A 14,111-nucleotide genomic window follows, 5' to 3' on the forward strand; every position below is an offset into this window, starting at 1 on the left:
TTCGACGGAAAGAAACAGGAACACGAGATGGCAGTTGTGTATTGATCAGCGTCAGTGCCATTATAGACACAACTATTGCTTCACTTCATGCTGCGACCTGGTGCACTACTGCACAGTCGGTACTAGTCTCGTGTTATGACGGCGATGCTGAGACTCCTCAGACACTGTCACGCTTGCCAGGCCACTGCTGCGAACAGCTGTATTACCTCATACTTCTCTTGAATGTATTCACAAGAACGAACACCATCCTATTGAAAAGTCAGCCAAGTGTCCGCAACACCACCAGAAGCAATTGCACACAAGACTCACCGATATACATGCTCGCCAACCGGAAATGGCTCGTAGCTTGGCGGATCAGAGCATCGACATAGCCCTCCACGCTCAGCGGCACGGTCTCCCCAATAAGAAGGCCCTTCAGCTTCGTAGAAACACTCTCCAGAATCTCCGCCGGTGTCTCCGGCACCCCAGGCGTAGTCCTCTTTTTCTTGCCCACAAAGTCCGCAGTGGGATCGTACAAGAAAGTTTCTAGAACAGTCATCAGCGTATCTCGTTCCTGGCGGAGCAGTCCCAGCGTCAATTCAGAAGACTTGCGAAAAGGCCCCTCATAGCCATAAGGACCCATGGCATCGACCATGTTGTGTGTCAGGCGGAATGGCACGAGTTCCGGCTTTTCGAACGTCAAGCCTTTGTCGAACAGGCAGTTGAAGTCCACATGGAAGACGCCTCCAGTGCCTTCCATGAGCAGAATGTTCTCGCCGTGACGATCTCCGAGCCCAAGGATGTGCCCGACTATGGACATGACTGCTGCCGATCGAGCGTAGCGTAGTCGAGCATTGAACCAAATTTCCGGCTCGGAATACGTCTCAGTGAACCATTCGTGAAGGACTGGCTCGAATTGTGTGAGGACCTTATCCGCAAATATATGAGCATCATCCTCCGAAGCAGATGCCAGGTCGAGATCCTTCTTGATCTGATTGTAATTTGGTCGAATGCCTTTGCGCTGATATGTGTTGAGAAGGATATCGCGCATGGGCTTGATGCCTTCTACCCACTCGATGGATCCAGACTCTTCACTGAGTGGAGTGACAGCATACGTTTTGATGTACAGACGACGTTTACTGCTTTCAGTGTTGCGCTTCAGTGCACGATTGATAATGCCGTTGAACTCCATGAGTCGCTGATCCTTGCGCAGATCATCTTTGGGCTTACACAGCAGCCCATACAGCTTGCCATCGGAGCCACGAACAGTGATCTTTCGAGGACGTTGCAGCGAACTAAGAACAAACACCTCGTCATGGAACGCCTGGATCGTGATCTTGTCCTGGGTGAAGGCTTTGTGGCGTCTAATCGACTCGCTATTAGCAGCAGGAGGTGCAGATGCAGTCAGTGTCGATTCGACAGGCACGACCAAATCGCTTGGGGCTAGATTGAGCTTGAACGCAAGATCGTTGGACAGACTGACGTGCACAACGCGATCTTTGACTGGCCGCTCGCAAGCGAGAAGCAGTCCATCGCAGAGCCGCTGGCTGTGCACGATGAGCGACTTCAGGTCGATGTTCGATGAGTCGCCCTTGGGCTGATTCTTTGGGTCCCTCAGTCGATTGAGCACTTCCTTACCCCGTTCTACTCGCAGTTTGTCTGTCGCTTTCGGCACAGCAAGCAGACTCCATAAGGTTTGGCTTGGGTGCGTGGATGCGATACGGACCAGGATGTTGCACAATTGCTTCCAGACTTCTGGGTGAGGATGTGTGATGCGAGATATCAGCTGTGGAAGCGCGTGATAAAAGACGTATGGCGGAACACGCTCGAAGTACTTCTGCAGCTGTCTGTTGCAAGCCTGCAGCGATTTCTTGCGCTTCTCAAAAGTCACTTCATCCTCTCCGCGCGTTCTCGTTAGACAGTCCATTCCGAGTTGCAGCCACAATGTTATAACACGAGGGATGGTCTCATGCCAGTACTTGTTGCCAAACGGAACGGATCGCAACGAGTTGTCGATAACCAGCTTGGTAAGCTCGCCAGTGAGGTAAGACTGCGTTTGCTTCTCTCTGGGTAAGGCCTTCTGCGCGTCCAAAAGCTTCGTGTAATGCTTGCCCAGATAATAATGACCTTTCTCCCATCGCTGATGACGGCGTGCTGCCATTTGGTAACGATCAGTCATGTCCTTGGTCTGACTCTGCCCCGATGCGTCCAGCCACTTGGCCAGCAGAAGAAGTGCTTTGCCCAACAGTGGGTTCTGTTTCCATCCGTTGATCTCGCTCAACGTACTAGAAGCTGCACTCACATTCGGCATGCTCGAGTTCGGATCGTCGGCCTCCAAAATTCCAGACTCGATCGCGGCTTCCAAGGCCTGTATGGCTTGTCTTTGATGGCCTTCGGTCCAAAGCAGCCTTGCCTCTTCAACTTTCGAGCCGCGCTCTTCAGACTCATATGCTTTGAGCACAGCATTGTATGCACTTGGAATGTTCTTTGTCTGACGGGCCAGTCGAGCTGTGGTGAGCCAGGAAGCACCTGTGTGTGTCGGCTTAAAAGCATTTGGCTGTATTCGCATTACAGCACGGCGTGTTCCAAGTATGAACTGCTTGTCTTGTACGTATGCCCCGACGGCGTTCAGACGCTTCTCGAACGCCCTCTGTAGACGAGACGCGTCTGCTGGCTGAACCGTTGACAAAGCTTCGACTTCGTAAAGGACATGCAACTTCATGAGCTCTGCATGACAGGTCTGAAGCGAGTCCGTGCTAGCCATCGACAAACCTTCTGTGATCAGCTTGCGCATGCTGCTGATTTGCTTAGGGAGCGAGCCTTCGCCGCCTGCACAAAGCAGTAACCTTCCAACACCAATGTTGAAATCGGTCTCCAGCTCTTCTGGACGCATGAGCAGTCTTCGCCTGAGGCCGTCGAAGTCATTAACCATCCAACAAGCTTCAGCTGCGAGCGGGAGATGAGTCTTGATGGCTGCCGCTACGTTGTCGCCTCTGCTATCGTCAGGGTTGAGGAAACTATTTGCATAGCGTAGGAGTGTTGCATATTGCCCAGTTTCCTTCTGACACTGGAGAATTTCGTGCTGAATGTCGGTATTCGTCGGCTGCTCCGCAAGTTGAAGTTCATACCACGCCTGGGCCGCAGTCCATCGCCCTGCTTTTGCGTGATTGATAGTCTGCTGTTGCTCGGACACCAAAGACAAATGCGCTGCAATGCCTTCTAGCCCATCGGGCTCTTCGATCTGTGTGTAGATCTCCTGCAGCCTCTCGTACATTGAGTCATGCTCGCTCGTCAGCTTTCCAGACGGTATTAGGTCTCGTTCTTGCCGGATGTACTGTTCCCAGTGGAACAACGCGCGAGCGTAAGATCTGCAGTCAATGGCCTGGTTCGCGATGATCTCAGCTGGAATCGAGGCCAGAAAGTTCTCGACTGTTTCAATCTGGCCAATATCACGAGCTTCGTCGAACTCGTTGGGTGAGATACCAGTCTTGTATGCAGCGGCTCGGGTTTCGCTGAGCTCTTTACGCTTCTCGCGCAGCCAAGTCGACATGTAATCAAGAACAGCGAAGACGCTCTCGCTGCACAGCCGAATGATTTCTTGCTGGGTCGTTGACTCAGGGCTTGATTGTAGCACTGCCATGAACTCTTCAACAAGATCCTGCACCTCGGCGGCGGTGCCACCAATGACCACATTGAGAACAGCATAGGGGAAGAGGAAGCGAGCAATGGCCAGATCTTGGCCACGAATGATTCGAGCCAGCAAAGTGAAGATTGCTTGGGCATTTTCTCCTTTGCCTCGAAACATGAGATCGTAAGTGATGGACCTGAGCCAGGAACTGTGGGAAGCGTCAGGTAAGAACCCTGGGTACGTCCTCTCTGGCGGAATTACAGCACTGTTGCTCGTCACAACATATCTGGAGGTGAGGAGTGGTGTCAGAGCCGTCCGGATGTGCTCAGGCATCTGATACCATTTCGCTGCAGCTTCGGGCGCCTGAGACGCGCGAGGTCGTAATGCTGCAACTTGACTGAAATTACAGAATCCGAGCAACTCTTGCATGGTGTATGCCAGAAACCCTTGTGATTTGGCATTGGTGACGGACTTGAAGGCCTTGACTAGGACATCCTGAAGAAGTGCAATGACCCAATCGATGACCTCTCCTGCCCTGTCGAAATTGGAGAGCACCATTATATGACCCTTTCTTCGCGTTGCTTCGACGCGGTTGGGATCCAGGCATCCGATGAAACCAAGTGCCTTGCCGCATAGCTCTGCGGCTTCTGAGTTGGTACTAGAGTACTTGACGGTCACGTCAAGCAAAGCGCATAGTAGTTCGGATAGTGCAGGCGAAGGATGCTCGCTGGCGGCGGTATCGTGTATGAAATCTTGAACGGAATTCAGATACGGTACGAGCTCCTTAATTGACTGAAGAACGACTGTGTCACCGTCGTCGCGCAGCCGATTCGTAAATGCCCTGCAGTAAGATTCAACACTCTCTTGCGATCGAAGTCTCTCGAACTCGGATGCGAATTTTGAAAGCAAGGGGATGCCTTCAAGCGAGGGAAGTGTCATAATGTTCTCCTGCAACAACACGTTGTGAGTCTTCACAAGTTGGCTCAGCATCTCGTGCGTCTTCTGCTGCAGATCTAACGATAGCGCTGTCCAGTGACGAGTGATCAGCACGAAAGTCTCGTCCACGATGAGTGCAACATCGTCTGCCTCGAGAAGTGGTATCAGCGAGAGCCAGGCATCGAATGCGACCTCGCAGAGTTCCGGTTGTTCAAGTCCAGATTGCAAGCATCCTCGAATCTGCGGCAGTGCAAACGATAGCTTGCCTTTGGCAATGACGAACATGTCTGCCATGCCTTTCAGACAGCGAATCTTCTCCAAGGTCGACTCTGCTCCGGGACCGGTCTCCAGCATAGTGGAGAACAGAGTCAAGATACCAAGCACTTTATCATCCAGAAACTGGCTTACTGCTTTCGAGGACTTCGAATGGGCCTTTCGCTGTCCGGGTGCCCTCTCAGCGATGTTTGCAAACGTCTGAAAGGCCTGGTATGCACGCGATTTTCTGTCAGCAGCTTGTTCACCGCTCAGCTTGAGCATTTCACAAGCGATCAGGACTGGGTCCACCTTGACTAAGCTTGACATATCCGTCTTTCGTAAATCTGGCGCAACTTCCGTCAGGCACGAGAAGGCAAGTTCTTCCGCTTCGTGCGAAGACTGTGATAGTAGCAGCGCCAAGATCGCAGCCAGATTTGTTCGTGGTTGCATGCAGACATCTTCAACAGTGGTCCCATTGCCACGTGCATTTGCGATGTGCTGGAGAAGGTCCTTCTTCTTCGTCAATACTAGGAAAGGAAGTGTCTCGCGCTGTGTCAGGACAAGGTAATTGTTAATGTCCATGCTCAACAAGTCGCAAAGTTGTTGTGCCTTCTGTGGCCGACTGTGAAGCTCTTGCACAACAGCGACCGCAATTGAACGCCAAAAGGGCTGGAACAACTCTTTTGGCGACGTTTTCTTGAAAGCAGCGATGGCTTCCAGCTCAGCGAATGCCATGGCGCAGACGAACGCATTCCCATGACCAAGATACTCAACCAGCTGCAGTAAGGCCAGATTGAGCTCCCTCTCACCGCATGACATTGCAACTTGTCCCCAAGCTGTGACCAGTGTCTCTTGCTCATTTGGTATATCACGAGTCGAGGCGCCACGAAGATGTTCTAACACAGTCTGTCTGTTTTGAACTCTGATGCTCTCTGGGAGATCAGGTCTGAGGAAGACCGATATTGTCTGTGCGGCAGCGGTTCGCAGTTCCCGGATCGAACTGCGGAGTGAATTGAGAATGTGCCGTGCGAAGTCGCTTGATATTCCCACATATGCTGGATCGCTCGTCCGTTGCAGACATGCTCGCACCGCCAGCAGAGCTAGTACTCTGACCTGCCTATCGTCACGAGGCTCGCCTGCTTCCAGTAGTCGAGCGATTGTTCGCAGTGCTGTCTCAAGATCATGCTTCGCGAGTTCAGACAGGGATTGCCATGCACAGCATTGATCCTCGAGCCGCAACGTGGCATAGACAGATACTGCCACATCAGGCAACGCGGCCAAGTCTTCAGTATCGGCTCCTGCAAGAAGTTGCGAAGTCTTGCGAGCGACACTGGCCCGTCTCACCTCAGGCACTTCCGCAGACAGCTTTCGACGTTTGCGAAGCCGCGAATGTCTAGCGGAGCACGGCTTCACCACGCTGAGATGTCGGAAACTGACCTGCAATTCACTGTCTGTCATCGCATCATCTGCTCGAAGTGTCTCAAGCAGAGTCGTGACGTTCTCCGTAGCACTCTCGTGCAGTTCCAATCGAGTAACCCAGGTGGCGATGGCGATTTTGAGATCCTCATGGAGAGCTTGCCAGGTCTCATCTGTGGTGGCCTTGGACAGCATAGGTGCGATCGCGTCTCTTGCTGTGTCAAGCCGTGCATTGAGAAGAGTGATCAGAGCTGCAGCCAGCAGCTTCTGGACAGCAGTGGAAGGCATTGCTTTTGGGATATCACCTATGAGCGCCGCCACGAGAAGCCAGTCGTAGGGTAGCTGCAGCAGCTGTTCAACAGCATAGTCCCAGCGGGAACTTTTTCCCAGCTGCGGTCGAAGGGTAAATGCCAATCGTTGTAGTCGGAGACACGCATCTTGCCTCCAGAAGGCATCAAGTGCTGGAATCTGGGAGAGCTCCAATGCGACGATGAAAGCCCGGCTTGTCTCTGTAACAGTGGTCGTTGTGCCTTGCGGCAAAGCAATACTCCCTTCTGACTGAGGCCAAAACTTGACGAGGCCTCGAGCAGGAGGTAGGCTAAGGTTCAGCGTAGTGACTTTTGACGAAGAAGTTTCGAGGACAGAAAGAGCGTCTAGAAGATGATAAGCCAAGATCCACTTACCTGTAGTTGGAATCACATACCATCCACGCAGTATTGTATCACCTCCGACAAACTGCGAGCCTGTCGCCAAAGTTCCGGCGACTTCTCAAGAGCTTTCATTGACGACAGGAGCAAGCCGTTGACAGCTATTTGCTCGCACTTTTGTCGACCGCATATTGCGATGAGTGTGGCAAGAATGCTCAAAATGAGCTGGGGTCCATCTGGAGTAAGGCGGTGTAGCAGTACCTCAGGCTGGCGTCTGATCGTAGACTCGATGACCGCAATACTGTCCATACCTTGCGGTACGAGTACATCCCAGTCTGCGAAAGGATTCTCCAGTGTCAGTGGCACGAGGCCAGCCTGTACCACGACATTGATGAGCTGTGCATTAACATCAACGTCTGTCTCAGGCGCGGCAGCATTGCTGTGCAATATCTCGTGGAGAAGGTCTCGAAAGCTGGCGGTTTCGTTCTGCGCCTGATTTGTCGCCCTTCGAGTCTGATTCTGTACGATCTGGGCAGCCAGTGTGGAAGCTGGGGGAGCATCACCATTGAGGTGAGTCCCATTCGGAGCTGCATGCTGTCGACGAGCCATCTTGAGGCTCTTCAGAACCTCGTCAGCTCATCTTCTTTTGGCCGGGGTTGTTAGCAGTCTCCGCTTCTCGATGAAGCCTAATAGCCCTGAGCGGAAGTACAAACAGAACTGCGAACAAATGCGAAAGCCAGTCCTCGACCATAAAAGATCACGGCGCAGTGTTGATTGTCTTGAATCACAGATTCAGTCGCAGTCAATGGCGCTCGTTGGCAGAAAGACCGTGATCCGCAGAATGATGAACGCCTCCCAGTGTTGCCTCCGACGCGTACACGAGAAGAAGTCGCGGTCGCGATCCACTTTAACTTCGCCAAGACTTCCATCAACCCTACTGCACGAGCACTCCGCCGCACCTCACAGCACCACAGCATCACTCCTCCATCCGACTCGGCCCCCCATCGCATTCAAAATGGCCGTCTTTCCATCTCGCAAGTTCCGTTCAACAAACGACTCCTCCCTCGCAGCGCGCTATCGCCTCCTCCTCGCCAAACACCCATTCGCCCTCTTCGGCCTACCCTTCATAGCCACAATGCTTCTCGGTTCATTCTTTCTCACACCCGCGACAGCCCTACGCTATGAACGACATGATAGGAAAGTGCGACAAATGACCAAAGACGAAGAGCTGGGCATTGGGCAAAATAAGCGAAAAATAGATTTGAGAGAGGAGTATTATGTAAGTGGAGACCTACTCACAAGTGTTGTGGGGCATAGGTGGCTGTATGTGAATTGAGAGACATTGGGGCTGACTGTTTTGGGCTTGCGCAGAAACTTGCAGCCAAAGATTTGGATGATTGGGAGCAGAAACGGGTCAAGAGGTTGCCCGGCGAGCACGACGGAGTGTTTTGAGTGGACTGCGATGATGCAGGCATGTTACGACGATGTGATTAGCGAAGGAGTTCAGGCGCATGAAGTTCAAGTATGGGAAGTCTTCGTACTATACGGAGTGATCATTGATGGAATATACAATCGTCACTTTTCTCATTCAAGTCATAACATGGGAGAGGAAACAACATCTAAAGCTCAAGAGGCACTGGGCCTGGGTCACTCGCTCGCTGGAGGATGCCACTCAACAACGCCAAAACTCTCACGCTCGGAAGCCGTCCGCAATCAGAGAACTCATTTGGCCGCGCCATTTTGCTGGCCCTGTGCGGCAGGGCTGCCAGGCATCGTCGAGCGCTTCGCCTTGGGACGCCCAGAAAGTGTGTCAACCACGCCAGTCAAGCCCATCCAGAATTCATCCTTTGGTCGACGATCTTTCCAGTCAGTCTCCTCGCGCTCGATCTTCTCCATGGCGCTGAATTTGACTCGTGCACCTCGGATTCCAATGACTGTCGCAGACATCGGGTCATCTGCAATTTCTTGCTTCGACTTGCCGGCGAAAGATTCAAGGTATTGCAAGGACTTGACACCGAAACGTACGGCACGCACACGATCCATTGGCGACGGGATATCACCTTGCTGGAAGTGACCTGGTACAGCGTATCTTGAGTCGAACCTTCCATTGGACTCTTCCTTAATAGCGTCGGCAATGAACTGTGTCGTGTAGACCTTGCTGGCCTTCTCATTTCGAAGGATGATCTTGCCAGATCTGGTGTGGCCTGCGTCTTTGGCGAACTGGTCCTTGAGGAACTTGATGTCTTCGACAAGCATGTTGAGGTGAATGCCTTCTTCTGGCGTATAGACGGCGACCGCACCGATCGAAAGGCCTGCGAGTGTGGCAATGTATCCAGAAGCACCACCTTGGGTCTCGACCACAAAGACTCGGCGACGAGATGCAGATGCAGACTGCTTGATTGCGTCGCAATAGCTAATCAGGGCGTTCAAGCAAGTATCGGAGCCGATCGAGAATTCAGTGCCGGGAACGTTGTTGGATACAGTGGCGGGCAGAATTGTCATCGGGATCTTGAAAGCGTCGTACTCTGCACGAGCCTTGCGGAGCTCTGAGACGGCAGTGAAAGCCTCGAAGCCACCAACGACGAACAGTGCGTCAATCTTGTACTTCTCGAAGCAGAATGCTGCGGTCTTGAAGTCCTCGGAAGGCAGACTACGGTTTGTGCCAATCTCGGAGCCACCTTTCGAGCCCCAGTTCTCAGCCTCCAGCCAGCTGACTTCACGCACAGAGCCAAGTGGCTTGTCATCGTGATGGCGGCACAGACCAGGAAAGCCGTTGTGCAGAGCCACTGGCGTGTGGCCTTTGGTCAGGCAGTATGCCACAGCAGCGCGAGTCGCGGCGTTCATACCACCCGCGGGCGCGCCCACATGTATTATACCAACCCTCATACGCTTCTCCTCTGGGAGCAACATATCTGTCTTGTCTGTTGCTGTCGTGATATTGAACGCTTGCTGGAACTCCGCGAATTCTGCATCTCGTCCTTTCATCGCGGCATCGAAGTCCTTCTTTGCGATGTCCTCGGCGACCTTCTTGGTCAGTCGGATGGCTTCCATCAGGTCCTTCCGTACGATCTTGTTCTCCACAATACAGATAACAGGCGACGGGGTTTCTGGAGTAGCTTCGAGTACAGCCTTGACAGCCTCAACACCTTGCAGGGTTGCAAGCATGCGGTCGTACGCGCAAGGAGGACCACCACGTTGGACGTGGCCCAGAGTAGTCACTCTGGTATCGAGACCGACGCTGTTGGAGAGCAGATCCTTGACCATGACAGGCGTAATGTGGTTCAGATTCCTATCGTGAGCACCCTCCGCAACAATCACAATAGTCTTTCTCTTGCCCATTTGGCGGTGCTTCTTCACGATCGAGCACATCTCGGCTTCCCAATTCTCTGAAGGTGGATTCTCTGGACAGAAGACGAAGTCGGCTCCGCAAGCCACTCCTGCCATGAGTGCTAACCATCCGCAGTGTCGGCCCATGACTTCGATGACGAAGGCACGCTGATGCGAGAGCGCAGTAGCATCGATGTAGTCGATCGATTGGCAAATTCGTTCGAGTGAGCTGTAGCAGCCGATTGTCGCGTCTGTGCTGCTCAAGTCGTTGTCGATCGAGCCCACCAGTCCAACGATGTTGAGATGTCTGTATGGCTTCACGTCGTCTTCCTTGCGCTTGCCGGTGGACACGAGCTCGTCCATGAGACTCGGCCATTCTGCTCGGAACTTGTCTGCTCCTGTCAACGATCCGTCACCACCGCAGATGACCAGAGCGTCGATGCCCTTCTCGATCATGTTGTTCGCAGCAGTGAGCCGCCCTGCACGCTCCATGAATGCTTTGCATCGTGCTGTGCCAATGAGTGTGCCGCCCTCTGAGATCCATCCGCGTACGTCTTCCCACTTCATCTCTCGGATCATGTCCCCACCATCGACCAGACCTTGGTAGCCCTCGTAGACAGCGTATGCGGTGCAGCCAGCGGCCAGCGACTGACGCACAACAGCTCGCACAGCTGCGCTCATGCCTGGAGAGTCACCTCCCGAGGTCATGACAGCTATACGCTTCTTTCCCCATGGCATTGAAGGCGGGCTCAACGTGATTTGAGCCATGCTGGGTAGGAGATGCTTGGAAAAGTGGTGGTTTGGGTGAGCTCGTTGCTCCGAAGCGTGAAGCGGGGTTGTGTGTTCGTGTCGCGGGCAAGAGGTGAATGAATGTGTCGCAAGAGGTCAAGGCAAGTGAGGATGGTTGCTCAGACAGCACCTTTCCCGTGTCTCGTTTTCTTTCAGCAGCGTGCCTGGCTGCCCCACGCTGAAGTCAGAGTGGGCTATCGGTCCTTCCGATAAGCGGTTACACTTCGGGGTTAGTAGTGTGATTTCAGAGTGAGGTGTCGCTGATCTGGATCGCAACTGGCGGACTTGCTCGCCCACGCCGTTCACAAGCAAGAAGTGCGCGGGAGGTGAGGCTTTAAATGAATAATCGCGATGCCCCAGTCGCCAGCTCACAGGCACACTTCACCGACCCGCGTTCCGGCCTAGCATCGCCATGCATACCGATAGCAGGGGTCGAAGCTTCCCAGAAACCTTATTCGATGACGCACTAGCGCCGAGAGAGGACTTCCAGAGTGAAGGCCTCCTACTTTTTCCACTGCCGCAACGACCATGAGTAGGAAACGGTCTTGCTACGAAGCTACGCTGCTGACCCGACATCAACGAGGGTGCATGGAACCCGTCTCGCTGTGCTTCTTCCCGACTCTTCGCGGCACACGTCTCCTCCGTAGCATCCGGTGGCACACAGCGCTGCCGGCTTGCTCGTCCGACGACTCCGTGCCCAGCGCATAACTATTGGCATGGCGGCGACAGACATGGACCTGGGCTCCCACTCACCAACGATTAGTCTGTGTCCTGTGCTTCACACGAAAGACAGTCCGGTCGAGCCTACTGACGAGCATGACATTCTCACATCCCGGCCAGAGAAAACACAAAGGCCGCCAGCCAGAGAGAAGAGGAAAGCTGCAAATCTAGAACACGCCAGCGTTGTTCATCATTTGGTCGGCCGAGGTATATTAAGCATTATGTTAGGACATGAGCCCTGCGCATCTACGGATTCCAGATGCTGACCATCCTCTATCATTACGCCGCGCTCTCACCGATGATCCGCAGCAACACTCATATCGCGTCTTCAGACATAGGTCGCGCACGACAAGCCAGCACCTAAGTCCATGACATCTCTGATCGTTGCATTCGGCACGATCTCTGCTACCCACAGCACGTGGTTCAGCGTCGTTTCTGGTCCATTATCACCACTCGTCGAGGTCCATTCCGGCCCTGGCGGCGCCCAGTTATTTGCTCCGTTGAAATCGGCACTGGGCGTGTTCGGTCGTCCCATCTCTGTCAGTCGACCTGGCAGGCCTGCAGACTGCCATAGCGACCACATTCGATCGATATTGGCATGGTGCAAGAAGAATATTGGATCTCCAGGCGCTGTCAGCGCATTCGCCATGACTTCCCCAACACCCTCGTGCCCAGCTATATGCACCCAGTTTTCATAACAAACACTCGCACCGGCCCAATCCGGATACCTGAAGCAGTTGTCGACTTCGCTTTGAGCGGCACGCGAGAACATGTCCGGGTTCAAGCGTCGACGCAAGCACACTGGCTGTTGAGCGACTCCATCGCTGTCGAAGACTAAAGTCAGGTTCGCGAAAGGGCCTGTCGTTACGCAATTGTCTCCCGGACTGCCGTCGCCACCAAAGCCAGACTGAGGATCAAAGACTGCTGCACCGAATAGGTTCCCAACATCCAAAGCTTCCTCCCAGTACCTTGAACAAATCAGTGGACATCTTACAATGCTGTTCTCATTGTACCACTTACGGTGTGCCGAGTTGATAATTGCAGTGCTCCGATAACATCTGCTCGTGTGCTCTCAGGTAGTATCGATGCCATGGCAGAAAGGCTCCAACACCATGGATCCAGTTTTTGCTGCGAATATGTGCCCACTGCAATTCTTCCCACACACTCCTGGCTCCTTGAATGCTATAAGCTGGTGGCGTTCGTTGCAAGCACAACTCAGCATCCAAGTACGCTCTCTTCTCTTCGTTGCTCAATCTTGTCCTGTCGAGAACTGTTAACCTTGCATCAATGGTACAATTAGCACATCCAATTACTTACCACGACCTTCGCTGTCTCGGCGCCTGACAACCGCCAGCTTGTCGCTTCTCATTCGCAGGCAAAGCATATCCGCAAACCAGATTCACCGAAAGCAAAAGATACAATAATCCCAATACGCGCTGCATGGCGTCCAACAGCCCTTCCGCGAGCTGCCGAAAGAAAACGAGTGAGTGGCAAGGAATGCGAAAAGAGCTTTGCAGCCAAAGGTAAACAGAAAGCAAAGCTGCAAGATCCGAGTATATCCAGCAAACAAGAAATCCAAAGCTCCTCCAACCAGCTCCAGTTGCCTCGAGCACAAAAGCTGAAGCGGTACGACTTAGTCCTGCACGCTAATCCCGCATGACGCACAAAGAACCAATTCCGTGGCGAGTGTCTCGTGCAACAACCAGAGAGAAATCAGCAAAGCCGTCGATTTGTTTGGTTGAGAGCTTTTCGGGGCGGAGCGGAGGTACGCGGATTTCCTGGATCTGGATATGTAAAACGAGCGTCGGGGCTGCGAAAAGCCAGAGGATGATAGTAGGAGCTCAAGCTCGACGCATGTGAAAGAAGCAGAGCGCGTGAGAGCTTCGCGTCTGGGAGATCTTGTCTTAGGTCTGCATTTACTGGCGGTTGGTGAAGATGACGCACTGCAGATCTGGGTTGAGACAAGAAACGGCCGCTTGCGTACTACGATCTTGATCTTCCTCGTGTTGTATAGTTAGGATTTGCAGTAACGTTAGGTCTTTTGGTGTTTCGGTCGTTGAGTTGAAGTATGCGCCGTTGAAGCGAGGGACGTTGCGATATTATGGGGTAGAAGATTCGCGTGTGAGCCGCAAGTCGTTGGAGCTTATGCAAATCGTTTAGCTGATCTTGTGAGGCGAGTGGCTGCGAGTTGTAGAGATGTTTGGTCGGAGTCGTTCGTGCTCCAATCTGCCAAGGGAAGCTACCGTTGTTCGTTTAAAGGGCAGTTGCACTGCACCCGGCTCAAGACTCCATCACTCCTAACCTTTCATCGTTCTTGCCAATGCCATAAATTGTTGTGGATTGGAGTGCTTAGTTGCAAGGTCGGAACAATGTGAAGGGCATCGCATGTAATCATGAAGAAAGTATTGATACAA

At 53.0% G+C, this 14,111-nt stretch overlaps 3 protein-coding genes across 3 annotated transcripts; all 3 read right to left on the reverse strand.

Moving 5' to 3' along the window:
- Positions 1-228: 228 nt before the first annotated feature.
- Positions 229-7,470, reverse strand: CKM354_000104100 (protein kinase MEC1; the record flags this gene model as incomplete). Its single annotated transcript, XM_044796150.1, has 3 exons — positions 229-248; positions 310-6,867; positions 6,918-7,470. The coding sequence occupies 3 exons, from the start codon at positions 7,468-7,470 to the stop codon at positions 229-231; spliced, it is 7,131 nt and encodes a 2,376-aa protein (XP_044652085.1).
- A 1,113-nt stretch (positions 7,471-8,583) lies between these two features.
- On the reverse strand, positions 8,584-10,956 carry CKM354_000104200 (uncharacterized protein; the record flags this gene model as incomplete). The annotated part of the gene is made up of 1 exon (XM_044796151.1): positions 8,584-10,956. One exon carries the CDS (start codon positions 10,954-10,956, stop codon positions 8,584-8,586), a length of 2,373 nt encoding a protein of 790 aa, XP_044652086.1.
- A 1,069-nt stretch (positions 10,957-12,025) lies between these two features.
- CKM354_000104300 (uncharacterized protein) lies at positions 12,026-13,139 on the reverse strand (the record flags this gene model as incomplete). Its single annotated transcript, XM_044796152.1, has 3 exons — positions 12,026-12,665; positions 12,718-12,957; positions 13,015-13,139. The coding sequence occupies 3 exons, from the start codon at positions 13,137-13,139 to the stop codon at positions 12,026-12,028; spliced, it is 1,005 nt and encodes a 334-aa protein (XP_044652087.1).
- Positions 13,140-14,111: the final 972 nt, after the last annotated feature.

This window comes from Cercospora kikuchii (genome assembly GCF_019650295.1).
Source record: "Cercospora kikuchii DNA, contig_00001, whole genome shotgun sequence".
Lineage (NCBI taxonomy): Eukaryota > Fungi > Ascomycota > Dothideomycetes > Mycosphaerellales > Mycosphaerellaceae > Cercospora > Cercospora kikuchii.